General features: G+C 50.4%; 1 protein-coding gene across 1 annotated transcript in view; it reads right to left on the bottom strand.

Moving 5' to 3' along the window:
- Positions 1 to 14554, bottom strand: part of cep120 (centrosomal protein 120) — a 110535-nt gene that overhangs the window by 95739 nt on the left and 242 nt on the right. The window contains exons 2-4 of the mRNA XM_033017511.1: positions 12469 to 12625; positions 2847 to 2961; positions 1288 to 1429 (exon numbers count right to left, since the gene is read on the bottom strand). Coding sequence (XP_032873402.1) covers positions 1288 to 1429; positions 2847 to 2961; positions 12469 to 12625 — 414 coding nt within the window. The remainder of the gene's footprint in view (positions 1 to 1287; positions 1430 to 2846; positions 2962 to 12468; positions 12626 to 14554) is intronic.

Consider the following 14554-nt stretch of genomic DNA (forward strand, 5'->3'; position numbering starts at 1 on the left):
CGCTGCCCCGGGCCGCGCACTCCCTCTCCTCGCTGTCCCGGGTCGCGCACTCCCTCTCCTCGCTGCCCCGCACTCCCTCTCCTCGCTGCCCCGGGCCGCGCACTCCTTCTCCCCGCTGCGGATCCAATCTTGGGCCGGAAGCAAGAGGGCGGAGCAAAATGGCGGAACAAGATGGCGGAACAAGATGGCGGGGGCAGGTTGCTAAAATGAGTCATAAAATCGCCCATGAGCGTACTACACGTTTGCGTGAGAGTAACCCATCTTGCTCTGCTATAAGATCTTTGCTCCTGCCAGTCGGTGCCACGCGGATTAGTCCCTTCCCGTCACTCCCCGGGACAGTCCGCCCTTTCCTGCGCCATCGCGTCTTTACTGGTGCTGAGGGTGGCCGGCGGAGGTTTCCAACCGGACTTGGAGGGACCCGAAGCAGCCCAGCCCCGCCCCAAGCAGCAGCCCAGCGTCGGAGAACTGACCCAACCCAGCGTGGGAGACCCAGCCCAGCACGGAGTCGGAGATGTCGCCAAACGGAAAGCAGACTCTGATCCCGGTGGAGAACGACCAGTGCCCACTGTGAATCCCCATCTCACTGCCAATTCCAGCCACTACCCCTCTGGTCCCCCTCGCTGGCTCCTCCCCTCTCCGTCGTGATGCCCCCTCTCCCCCATGGCTCTTCCATCTTTTCTCCGAGCTCACCCCCCCACCCCTCTCCACCACAACTCCCCCCGCTCACACACCCCTACCCCCACCCACCCCCATTCACACCGTCCCCAAACCCCCTTCCTCTCCCACACAACCTCCCCCCTGCCCCCACAACACACACCCTACCCCACGCATCCCTCCTCCCCTTCCCACACCGCTCCTGCCCACATACACACCTCCCCCCCCACCCCACCTCCCCCACACAACACCCTCTCCCACCCCCCCCCTACACCTCCCCACCCACACACCCCTCCTCCCCTCCCACCCCACTTCCCTCCCACACATGAAGTGGAGGGGGAGGGAGTGCTCGGGGATGAGGGGAAATGAGCCTCGCCTGCGCTGTAAGGGGCAATGGGTGATTGGTAGAATATTGGGTTGGGGGAACGGGTTGCGTTGGGGGAACGGGTGAGTGGTGGAATATTGCGTTGGGGAATGGATTGCGTTGGGGGACCAGGCCTGTGTGACTGGGACCCAACGGGTCCCACTTAGTCTAATATCAACATAATAACATGGACAGACCGAGTAAATCTGTTTCCTAACTGTGTCTTCATTTCGATGAGAACACTATGAACTACAAACAAATACACCTACCTTTTCCTTCCCTTGGTGGTGCCTCTCTAGCTTTAAAGGCTTCCACATGTGGTTTAGCATCAGTCTCCAAGACAATGCCAATCTTGATTTCGGGCTTACTTTTTGTGTACTTGCTACTGAGCAAGGAATACCATTTAAGAGCCTAAAATAAATGTTTCAAATTATGAAATTCGCAGTGGGAACAGATGCAGCATTTAAGATTTTACAGAAAGCATCTTGATAGATATACATTAACATAGCAGCTTTTTAATAAAAAATACTAATACAGCAAATAAAATAACTTTATACTTTACAAAAATAATTAAGTTTATCTTATTTTCACAATTCGGTGCTGTGATTACCTCACACGTCCCCAAGATGTGCGAGTTGGTAGATTATTTGGCCACTAAAATGTCTCTCATGAGTGGTAGAATCTGGAAGGAATTCATGAGAATGTGGGGAGAATAAAAAATGGAGCTAATGTAGCATTAGCACCAAGTTCAGGCACAGCTATTTTCCGAGAACCATCAAGTTCTTGTACTGACCTACACAACCCTGATCTTACCTTAGCAGGGGAACACCAAAGATCACTTCTAGCACCGCTATGGACTTGTCTTCCAATTGTGTTTTGCTGAAATGTATTTTTGTTTGAGGTCTTTTTCTGTCCACAGTCCTTTAGAATTTGTGTGATTTAAGTATAATTTGTCTTTGCGTGCTGTTTGACTCCATGTCTGTGCTACTGTCGCCAGCACCTACACTGCATCATACTTGAGTATATACAATGAATGACTTGACTTTACAGCTAGCTTGTGCAATTCAACAGATCATTTTAATCAATTTTAATGCCATTAAAAAAATTGAAGCCAAGCTTTTTTCAAGAGAAGAAATTACATGCTGTTTCAATCTTACTGTATGTAATTTCAGTTTTGTACACATGATCAAGTAGAGTTTGTCACATGTACAGTCTGGTGAAGTACAGGTGCCATGATAAATCTTGCTTGCAGCAGCATCACAGGCACATAGATTCAGACAAATACACAAAAACAAATTATACATATATGACACAAAATTTCTACGACTGCAAAATAACAAGACATCAGTGCAATATCATATTCAGCAACTATTAAATTTCTTGCTAACCTCATCTGTTCCAAGGAAAAACTGAACTTTTCCAATTGACTTCTTCAAATATCTGTAATAAACCACATTTGTTGAGTATTTTATGTAATTAAATCAGTAACTACAATGAATCACTGTTAAATAGGATAAATATTAATTCAGAGTTGGATATTTAATTAGGAATAAGGCTTGGCTACAATATTTAGAACTACACCGGGTTCAAGTGTTCGGCACCTTACCCGGAGAAATTTCCATTGGACAATTTCCAACTGAACTGCGCAGAACGAGTTGGTTATATTCAAAGTTCCTAACTGATTGAACCTATCATAAAGTGCAGTTTTTTTGGGGGAAAAAATCATCACTATTAATGTAAAAATACCAGATGACTAATCAACCCAAGATGTGTAAACACATATTGAAATTTCCTTGTACCTTAAATTTAAAAAAGAAACGTAACATACCTGCTTACCCTCTTGAACAGACCTCAGATCCAAAATTATGTAACCTACCGACTCCTTCGCTGATGAAAAAGAATCAATTGCATAACAATACACCTTGATGGGTGTTCGTTGTAACCTACAAGAGAGACATACATCAATTAAAATACATAGATTTCCAGCAATGCATACGGATGAAACACCACCAACTGAACACCAGTTTGGTTATTCAGAGATGGTTCCGAGATTTTCCTCAGTCATGGCATCATAGGTACACATGATGAAGGTGACAAGATGTTACGTTGCAGTTGTGCAAGACGTTGTTGTGGCTGCACTTGAGTATTGTGTTCAGGTGACCCTGTTATAGGAAAGCTGCCGTTCAGATGGAAGCAAGGCAGTAAAGATCTACGAGGATGTTGCTAGGACATGTGAGAGTAAGTTTTATGGAGAGGTTGGGCAGGCTGACTATATTCCACGGTGTGTAGGAGACCAAGGGTGATTTTATAGAGGTTAAAAATTACAAGTGTGATAGATGGGGTCAATGCACACAATCCTTTTCCCAAGGTTGGGCAAATAAAGAACTAGAATCCATAGGGTCATGGTTAGAGGGGAAACATTTAATAGGAACTAAGTGGGACCTGTTGGGTCCCAGCATCACCCGGGAGGGCTGGTCCCCCAACGCAATATTCCACCTCTCTACCAATTCCAATATTGGTGGCCAGTGGGGGGGGGGGGGGGGGGCTTTCTGGAGAGCTAGTATTGGTGTTGTGTGCTGAGGGGACTGGTTTCCAGAGGGCTAGTGTGGACATTGTGGGCCGAATGGATTCTTGGGCTGGTGGCGCAGTCACTCATGCCTGTTGTGCTGGCAGCTCACTCACTCACTCACGGCTGGTGGGCTCCCAGTTGACTCACGGCTATTCCTTGAAATTCCATTTCAAGCAGGGTGCAAGGCCACCAAATTCAAGTGGTTTCAAACCACTTCAGGCAGGGTGCAAAGCCACCAAATTCAAGTGCAGATTCATACCATTTGAAGCAGGGTGCAAGGCCACTAAAGACAGCGAGACGTGACATCTCCCTCCCCATCTTGCAGACTGAGCCACGTCCACACTTCTGGGTTTTATAGTCCCTCTCCCCGCCCCGCCCACCAGAAGGGGCGTGGCCTTCATGGCGTGATTGACAGGAGAGAGAATCTCAACATTTTTTAAACACTAATAACTCTTTTAGTTTTCATCGATGGGAAAAATCCTCGGCACCTGATGAGCAGAGGGGGACTCTGAGTAAGATGGGTAAAAATGACAGCCATACGTTGCAGCGTTTGTTCTAAAATCAATATAAAGCGCAAACAGGAAATCGTCAAGATTGGACTTTAATTATATAGAAGGCAAGGAAACTTTAATTAGGCGAGGCAACTTTAATTAGGCGAGGCAACTTTAATTAGGCGAGGCAGCTTTAATTAGGCGAGGCAGCTTTAATTAGGCGAGGCAACTTTAATTAGGCGAGGCAACTTTAATTAGGCGAGGCAGCTTTAATTAGGCGAGGCAGCTTTAATTAGGCGAGGCAGCTTTAATTAGGCGAGGCAGCTTTAACACTTTCAAACCAAAGGCAAGGCAGCTTTAGCACTTTCAAACCAAAGGCAAGGCAGCTTTAGCACTTTCAAACCAAAGGCAAGGCAGCTTTAGCACTTTCAAACCAAAGGCAAGGAAGCTTTAGCACTTTCAAACCAAAGGCAAGGCAGGTTTAGCACTTTCAAACCAAAGGCAAGGCAGGTTTAGCACTTTCAAACCAAAGGCAACGCAGCTTTAGCACTATCAAACCAAAGGCAACGCAGCTTTAGCACTTTCAAACCAAAGGCAACGCAGCTTTACCACTTTCAAACTGTAGATTGGCTATAGCATGTTAGCCAATTAGAATAATAACCCCGCCTAATTATAACATTCATAGTGTAAGATCCTACCCACTGTCTACCAGTTAGAGTAGCAGTGTGAACGTGTGATGACCTACTTTGTAGTTGATGACCTGAACAATAAAGATGCTTGTGTTTCAACCCGTGTGAGTTTGTACTCTTTACATGGTGTCAGATTATCGGATTAAGCTCTGTTTACCGCAATTTATTTTGTTTATCAGTTTTTTTTAAATTTGGGGATATGGCTAACTCTTGTCGAAAGCCTAGCCCGCTTGTGTTTGATTCTGATATCACCGAGCGATGGCAAATGTTTGAGAAGGACTACTCTCATTATATCCGCTCGTTCACCGCTACGATCCCGATGATTTGAAGGCTTCGGAGGCTCCGTGCTGACTCGTTCGAATTTGCACCTGCTCAACTGGATGTGAATGGACAGGTATTGGTGCCAGCAGAATCCTAGTGGCGGCGCGGCTCTGGCTGCAGCGGCTCTCCGGCAGTCCTGTTTGTTTTGTTTTTTTGGGTTATTTATTTTTGTTTTGGTTAGTCTAGTTTTGGTTTTTAGTTTCTGTTTTGGGGGGGGGGGGGGGTTGAAACGGGGCTTGCTGTCTCTCCCTGCGGGGGAATGCGACTTTTTTGTCGTATTCCCCTTCTCTGCCTCCGTCTGCGCTGAGGCCTAATGGCGGAGCTGGCGACCTCGAGGCTCAGGAGGCAGAGCCCGCCAGGACTCGCACTGAGCTCGCTCCCGTGAGGACGGCCCGGCTCGGGGCTGGAACAGTGCTTCCGTGAGGGGCTGTGACGCTCCCGTGAGGACGGCCGGCCCGAGGAAGGAACGGTGCTCCCGTCGGAGTGGCCGAGCTCGGGGAGGTACGGCGTTCCCAGCCCGAGGGAGGAGCGGCGCCCAGTTGGGGTGGCCCAGCCCGAGGGAGGAGCGGCGCCCAGTCGGGGCGGCCCAGCCCGAGGGAGGAGCGGCGCCCAGTCGGGGCGGCCCAGCCCGAGGGAGGAGCGGCGCCCATGCCGGGGCGGCCCAGCCCGAGGGAGGAGCGGCGCCCAGTCGGGGTGGCCCAGCCAGGTAGAGCGCACCCCAGGTCGGGTGGCCAAGCCGAGGGGAGCCCGCAAGAGGGAGGGGGGAGCCCAGAGAGGGAGGAGCGGGCGGAGACACCAGGGGAGGAAGCACAGACGGAGGAGCGCGCGGGCGGGGAGGCAAAAAGAAGGGAGAGCGTCGCCCGGTCGGGGCGGCAAGCGGGGAGGAGTGGAGCGCCGGTCGGGGCGGCCCAGCCCGAGGGAGAAGCGGTGCCCAGTCGGGGTGGCCCAGCCCGAGGGAGGAGGGCGCCAGTCGGGGCGGCCCAGACGAGGAGGAGCGGCGCCCATCGGGCGGGCCTGGGCGCGAGGCTGAGACGGTGGCGGTACTCACGTGAGGGCGATCCGGCTCGGGGCTCGAACGATGCTCCGGTGGCTGGGACGGTGTTCTGGCGGCGGTGGCCTGAGTCCGGGGTTCGGCCGCGGGCCAGCGGCTGCGTCAGCAGGACTGGTGGGCGGCAGCTTCGACCACCCCGGGCCGCTGTGTTTGAGCCGCGGGACAGTTGTAACATCGCCCGGGGGGTATCGCCTCAGCGCAGAGGGAGAAGAGGAGGGAAGAGACTGGAGACCTAAGACTTTTGCCTCCATCACAGTGAGGAGATGTTGGGTGGACTCGCTGTGGTGGATGTTAATATGTGTTTATTGTTGTTTTTTTATTGTATTGTATGTATGACTGCTTCAATTTCGTTCAGACTTCGGTCTGAATGACAATAAAGGTTATCTAATCTAATCTAATCTATAGACAACTCCATGGTGTTGCTGAGAAAGTTTAGAGAACTGTGCGACCTGTCTTCTAACAGAATCCTTGAGAATACAAGATTTTTTGCACAAGTGCAACAGGCTGATGAGCCTGTGGAACGATTCATCAGTGACCTGAGACACATCAGCTTTCGATGCAGATTTGGTGACCTAACAAATGAGCTAGTTCGAGATAAAATTGTGGGAGGAATGAGCGACCGAAAGCTGCGAGCTGAACTGCTATGGAATGCAAAATTGACTTTAGAGCAGGCTATTCATGCTTTTCGGATGGCTGAGACTGTTGCACCACTGGCTGATTTTGATAGCGCGAATCCTAATCAACAGTTAAATGTGAATTTGGCTAGTTACTCTCTGCAAAGATTTCTCAATGTGTCCAGCAAAGTTCAGAACATGCCTAACACGAGGTGCACAAACTCTAACTATTTCCACCCCAGGGGGCGCCAATTTTACGTGGCCCATGGGAAAGTATGTCATAATTGCAAAAAACTAAACCACTTTGCAAATTGTTGTCGATCTAGTGGTACAGCTCCAAGCACGAAGCTGCACCCGATTCAACGACCCATCAGATTCAGATTCCCATGAACACGACGAATCTTCCCACGGGAACGACTCTGATAACACAGACACTGAGTCGACCGTACTTTCCCTAAACCTGCGCACCCCAGGCAAAGTCACTGATCCTGCTGTGACCATGATAATCAATAACAAACCTCTGATCGTCAAAGTCGATACCGGCGTCCGCGTGAACGTCATGTCACTCAAAGTGTTCAACAAGATAAGAACCATTGAGCTCATGAAAAAAGACTCCTCCACTTTACATGCTTACGGAGGGGAAATTCTTCACCCGGTCGTGTTCTAAAAACCTGTGCGGACCAACTGGCTGGAGTTTTTACAGACATTTTCAATCTCTCACTTCTGAGGTTCCCACCTGCTTTAAAAGGGCATCAATTATACCGGTGCCCAAGAAGAGCAAGGTGACGTGCCTCAATGACTATCGACCAGCGGCACTAACATCGGTGGTGATGAAGTGCTTTGAGAGGTTGATCATGGCACAAATCAACTCCTACCTCGACAAAGACCTGGACTCACTGCAGTTCGCCTACCGCGATGGATGCGATCTCGCTGGCTCTCCACTCGTCTCAGGACCAGTTGGACAACAAAAACTCATATGTCAGGCTGTTAATCATTGATTACAGCTCGGCATTTAATACAATCATCCCCTCCAAGCAGGTTGCCAAACTCGCAGAACTAGGTCTCTGCGCATCCCTCTGCAATTGGATCCTCGACTTCCTCATTCACAGACTGTTCGAATTGGTGGAAAGGTGTCAGTCTCGATAACAATCAGCATGGGGGCACCCCAGGCTGCATGCTCAGCCCCCTGCTGCACTCACTCTATACTCATGAATGCGTAGCTGGTCATAGTGCTAACTCCATCATCAAGTTCGCTGACGACACCACTGTTGTGGGACAAGTCAGAGTATAGAAGAGAGATCGACCGACTGACCAAATGGTGCCAGCACAATAACCTGGCCCTCAACACCAGCAAAACCAAGGAACTGATTGTGGACTTTGGAAGAGGTGGGATGGGGACCCACAGTCCCCTTATATCAACGGATCGATGGTGGAAAGGGTTAAGAGCTTCAAATTCCTGGACGTGCACATCTCTGAAGATCTCTCCTGGTCCGAGATACCTGATGCAATTATAAAGAAAGCACATCAGCGCCTATACTTCCTGAGAAGATTACGGAGAGTCGATATGTCAAGGAGGACTATCTCTAACTTCTACAGGTGCACAGTAGAGAGCATGCTGACCAGTTGCATCATGGCTTGGTTCAGCAACTTGAGCACCCAGGAGCGGAAAAGACTACAAAGAGTAGTAAACACTGCCCAGTCCATCATCGGCTCCGACCTCCCTACCATCGAGGGGATCTATCGCAGTCGCTGCCTCAAAAAGGCTGGCAGCATCATCAAGGACCCACACCATCCTGGCCACACACTCATCTCCCCGCTACCTTCAAGTAGTAGGTATAGGAACCTGAAGACTGCAACGTCCAGATTCAGGAATAGCTACTTCCCCACAGCCATCAGGCTATTAAACTCAACTCAAACAAAACTCTGAACATTAATAGCCCATTATCTGTTTTATTTATTCATGTGAGTCTATATTTATATAATGGTATATGGACACACTGATCTGTTCTGTATTCATGCCTACTATATTCTGTTGTGCTGAAGCAAAGCAAGAATTTCATTGTCCTATCTGGGACACATGACAATAAACTCTCTTGAATCTTGAATGAACTGAAACATATGGTCTCCATTGGAGTCCTCGCCAAAGTCACCAAGCCCTCCGATTGGGTTTCCACCATGATTGTCACCACAAAGAAAGACAAGGAGTTATGCATCTGCATCAATCCTAAAGATTTGAATCCAGCAATTAAACGGCAACACTACCCCATGAGGACCATCGAAGACGTCGCAGCACAAATCGGTAACGCAACGGTCTTCTCAGTCTTGTATACCAAAAACTCTGGCAAATCCCGTTAGACCGTGCCTCATCGGCATTAACAACATTCGCCACCCCGTTCGGGCGTTACCGTTTCCTAAGAATGCCCTTTGGCATCAACTCTGCCAGCGAAGTTTTCCAGCGTGCAATGGAACAACTGTTTGCAGAATTCCCGTGCCATCATAGTTGACGACATCCTAGTTTATGGCCGCGATGCCACTGAGCACGATGCAAACCTACGTAAAGTACTGGATCGTGCCAGAGACATTAATTTAAAACTGAACCCACTGAAGTCCATGTCTACAAAGCCCTCAATGGGCTTGCCCCCACCTACATAAAAAGTCTTCTCACCCACCACTCCACCTCCAGGCCCCTCAGATCAGCCGACTTGGGGTTGCTGAATATCCCACGGTCTAGGCTTAAGCTCAGGGGCGACCGCGCCTTTGCGGTTGCAGCCCCTAGGCTGTGGAACAGCATCCCCTTTCCCATCAGAACTGCCCCCTCCATCGACTCTTTTAAGTCAAGACTAAAGATCCGCTGAAGACTGCAGCAATCAACGAGCTGCCGGTACCAACTGACGTCACCAGCCTGCAACGATTTCTAGGCATGGCCAACTACCTAGAAAAGTTTATCCACAATCTCAGCGAATTGTCAGCACCCCTGCGTTAACTAACCCACAAGGACAACACCTGGTCCTGGTACCCAAACCACCAGCAAGCTTTTGCGACTTTAAAACTACAGCTCGCCAGTGCACCCACTCTGTCCTACTTTAATCTCAACCTGCCAGTTACCATCATCTGCGACGCACCCCAGTATGGACTAGGCACTGCATGTTGCAGACCCCTTTCAACCGCGATGTCATGCCAGTATCCTACGCTTCAAGAACACTAACGGATACCGAACAGCGCTATGCCGATAGAGAAAGAACTGCTTGCCGTGGTTTTTGCCGCTTCCAAATTTATAAACTTCATTTTCGGCAAAACTTTCACGGTAGAAACTGATCACCAACCGTTGGTCACAATCCTGAGCAAACCGATCCATGCAAACCCAGCAAGACTTCAAGGCATGATGATGCAGCTAAAACGGTTCGACTTCCGCATTGTCGACAAAAAAGGTAAAGACATGCACATCGCAGACACCCCTCCCTACCTTGGTCGTCCGTGGCTTCTGATATCTTCGACTGGCACGGGAAGAAATACCTCGTGTTAGTAGACTCGTACTCGAGTTGGTTCGAAAATGATTTTCTACCAACCATCTCCTCTGAAATAGTTATCTAGAAACTCCGGCAGCACTTCTCCGTACATGGCATTCCAGCCCGCCTTCAGACCGACAATGGGACTCAATTTACCAGCCAGAAGTTCAAAGACGTTGCTAAGCGCTAGAACTTTAAACATGTCACCAGCAGCCCAGAGTACCCACAGTTCAATGGACTTGCCGAACGCGCTGTTTGCAGCGCTAAACAACTGATAAAACGCTCCTTCCTGGCAAAATCTGACGTCTACCTAGACCTGTTGAACCCGAGGAACATTGCCGGGGACAGTGCTTTAGGCTCTCCAGGCCAACGACTGATGTCCCGGCTAACAAGACCTCCTCTGCCCGTGACACAGGATCACTTAAAGCCTACATTTTTGTGCCCCACTGTAATTCAAACGTGCGTACAATCCAATTGAGACGCGCAGAAACGTGCCTACGACAAGACCAGCAAACCACTTAAGCCACCGATCCAAGGCCAAGTGGTTCGTTTGCAGACGGACAAAGGACGTACCAAACTGGGGTTTGTCCATGGCCCTGCGAAGGAGCCACGCTCCTACCTTGTCGATGTCGGCAGCACCATCTAGTCGCAACCGTCAACACCTCCTTGCAGTGAAGGAATGACGTCCGGCGCTCCAGGGTCCTGACACCCCTCCACTGAACCTTAAAGTGATCGCCGTTCCAGTGTCTGCAGCTGCTGTCCCGCACCACTCAACACGTCGATCTGCACCCCCTTCCCCCTTTGTAACCGGTTCACCGGTACCCCCGCGACGGCCTTCCTCTGCGGTGTCTCTCCAGAGCCTTATTGGCTCGCCCAAACGCGCCCTAAACTTTTCGGAAGAAAAGGTTGATGAGGCAGTTCCCTACCGTACGAGGACCGGGCGGGTTAGTAAGCCGCCTGTTAGATATGGCGACTACGTTTAACTTCATTATTATTAGATGTGGCATTTTGCATTTAACAATTTATTTACTCAACGTATTGATAACGCTTGATCTACTTTTCATTTATAGAAGAGATGTAGATTGGCTATAGCATGTTAGTCAATTAGAATGCTTAGTAATTATAACCCCGCCTAATTATAACATTCATAGTGCAAGATCCTACCCGCTGTCTACCAGTAGCAGTGTGAACGTGTGATGACCTGCTGTGTAGTTGATGACCTGAACAATAACGATGCTTGTGTTTCAACCCGTGTGAGTTTGAGCTCTTTACACAGACCTAAGGCAACGCAGCTTTAGCACTTTCAAACCAAAGGCAACGCAGCTTTCGCACTTTCAAACCAAAGGCAACACAGCTTTAGCACTTTCAAACCAAAGGCAACACAGCTTTAGCACTTTTACACCAAAGGCAACACAGCTTTAGCACTTTCAAACCAAAGGCAACACAGCTTTGGCACTTTTAAACCAAAGGCAACACAGCTTTAGCACTTTCAAACCAAAGGCAACACAGCTTTAGCACTTTCAAACCAAAACACACTTTTGCATTTTCAAATTACATTAAGGGCACTGACAGGTCAGTAAAACCACTCATAGTTTAATGGACATGTGTTCAGTGTTATTCACAGCTCAGACTGAGAATTGCGACCTCTCGCTCCCCAATCTTGCAGAGAACTGAGGCGCCTCCACAATTCCGGGTTTTATAGTCCCTCCGGAAGGGGCGTGGCCTTAAGGAGAGAGAATCTCAACATTTTTTAAACACAAATAACTTTTTTATTTTTCAACGATGGGAAAAATCCTCTTGTCCTGCGCAGCGGAGGGGGACTGAGTAAGATGGCCAAAAATCAAAGCCGTAAGTGGCAGCGTTTTTACTAAAATCAACATACAGTGCACCAGGAAGTGGTCAAGATGAGACTTTTAGCAATATAGATAATGGCATTGTTTCCACAATGGATAGCACAGGTCCACCTCCGAATTCCTGACGTCTCCTTTAATCAGGACAGAATTACGAGAGCGCAGTTGAAACCCCCCTCAAAAGGATGGGTCAAACATAGGTAAATGAGACTAAGATGGACATTTTGTTCATCATGGACGAGTTGGGCTGAAAGGGGATGTTTCCACGCTATATGATTGTGAGTTTTTACCTCCTGCACAATGCACATGTCAGTCGGCATAAGTGAGAAATAATTTCCCCTTTTATTTATTCTATGTACCTGTGCTGATACAATGATCTTCTGTCAAGTTCCCAGGCAAGTTCCGTAACAAAGTCAGGCTGACTTTTATGGTCAACCGGGTCTGTGGCCAGTAACTCTCCATCAAACCGGGCTTCAACAACAATTTTGTGTCGATGACGTTTTGGAAAATACCGTCCTAATACAAAAAATCAATAGGAACAAAGTTACAAGATTACTCGATTTGTATTTCCTAAATAATACAAACATTTGGAGCTTGTGGATCAAATTTTAATTTGCAGCTTGGCTATATTTGATTGGATCTCCTTGGAAACCAGCAACATTGTTAAACAAATTAGAAGCAAATAAAAGCCTTTTGATCACTGAAAAAAATGTGAATACAACTAGAAATTGAATTAGACTGTTCAAATTGATTTCACAATAAATCTTTACAAATAGTAAGGTAGGAGTTGCATCAATACAGCAACTTAAACACAGGACAAATAAAAAGTTGTCTAAGTTACAGAAATATCCAGTCCTGCCACAATGAAAAGATATGATATTTAAGTAGAGGCAGTCCAAGTGCACGGCATCTTATCCGGAGAAATTTCCATTGGACAATTTCTCTCAAAACGTCAGAAAAGTCCCAGATCATAAATGAAAAGCAAAGTTATGGAGTAACTCAGCAGGTCAGGCAGGATTGGTGGAAGGAATGGACAGGCAACACTTCAAGTCAGGATTATCCTTCATCTGAAGTAGGGTCCCAACCCAAAATGTCATCAGTCCATTCCGTATTGATGCTGCCTGACTCGCTGAGTTACTCAAGCACTTTGTGTTTTACTCAATATTCTAACATCTGCAGTTCCTTACACCTCCTAAACCCCTCCACATGCTTTTATCATAATTTATTTAATTGAAGTCATAATTAAACCAATGTAATACTGTTTCTAGTTATTAACAACATACCAAATATTGGTGTGGGGTGCGAGGGGTCGGTGTGGGGTGCGAGGGGTCGGTGTGGGGGGCGAGGGGTCGGTGTGGGGGGCGAGGGGTCGGTGTGGGGGGCGAGGGGTCGGTGTGGGGGGCGAGGTGTCGGTGTGGGGGGCGAGGTGTCGGTGTGGGGGGCGAGGTGTCGGTGTGGGGGGCGAGGGGTGGGTGTGGGGGGCGAGGGGTGTGTGTGGGGGGCGAGGGGTCAGTGTGGTGGGGCAGGAGGGGTCAGTGTGGGGGGCGAGGGGGTGGGTGGTGGGGGGCGAGGTGTCAGTGTGGGGGGCGAGGGGTCCCCCCCATTGTGGGGGGGAGAGGGGCAGTGGTGGGGGGGCGGAGGGGTGAGTGTGGGGGGCGAGGGGTGGCGTGGGTTTGAGTGTGGGGGGCGAGGTGTCAGTGTGGGGAGCGAGGGGCCAGTGTGGGGGGCGAGGTGTCAGCTGGTGGGGGGGAGAGGGTCGGTGTGTGGGGCGCAGGGGACCGGTGTGGGGGGAGAGGGGTCGGGGACTGTGGGGAGCGAGGGGTGAGGTCGTGGGGGGCGAGGGTGCCGGTCGGGGGGAGGGGCGAGAGGGCACATGTGGGGGGCGAGGTCCGGTGCTGGGGGGCGAGGGGCGGGGTAGGGGGCGAGGTGGCCGGTGTGATGTGGGGCGAGGGGTCTGTGTGGGGTGGCCGAGGGGTCAGTTGGGGGGGCTAGGGGGCGGTGTTGGGGGGCGAGGGGTCAGTGTGGGGGGCGAGGGGACGGGTGTGGGGGGCGATGGGGTCAGTGTGGGGGGCGAGGGGTCGGTGTGGGGGGCGGAGGGGCGGGTTTAGGGGGGCGATGGGGTCGATGTGGGGGGCGAGGGGGACGGTGTGGGGGCGGAGGGCGAGTGTGGGGGGCGAGGGGTCAGTGTGGGGGGCGAGGGGTCAGGTGGGGGATGGGCGAGGGGTCGGTGTGGGGGGCGAGGTGTCGGTGTGGGGGGCCCGAGTGGGGTCGGTGTGGGGGGCGAGGGGCCGGTGTTGGGGGGGGGGGGGGGGGGCGGAGGGGTCAGGTGTGGGGGGCGAGGGGGCGGTGTGGGGGGCGAGGGGTTCGGTGTGGGGGCGAGGGGCAGTGTGGGGGGCGAGGGGCCAGTGTGGGGGGCGAGGGGCCGGTGTGGGGGGCGAGGGGCCG

The sequence above is a fragment of the Amblyraja radiata genome, chromosome 3 (genome assembly GCF_010909765.2).
Source record: "Amblyraja radiata isolate CabotCenter1 chromosome 3, sAmbRad1.1.pri, whole genome shotgun sequence".
In the NCBI taxonomy this organism is placed as follows: domain Eukaryota; kingdom Metazoa; phylum Chordata; class Chondrichthyes; order Rajiformes; family Rajidae; genus Amblyraja; species Amblyraja radiata.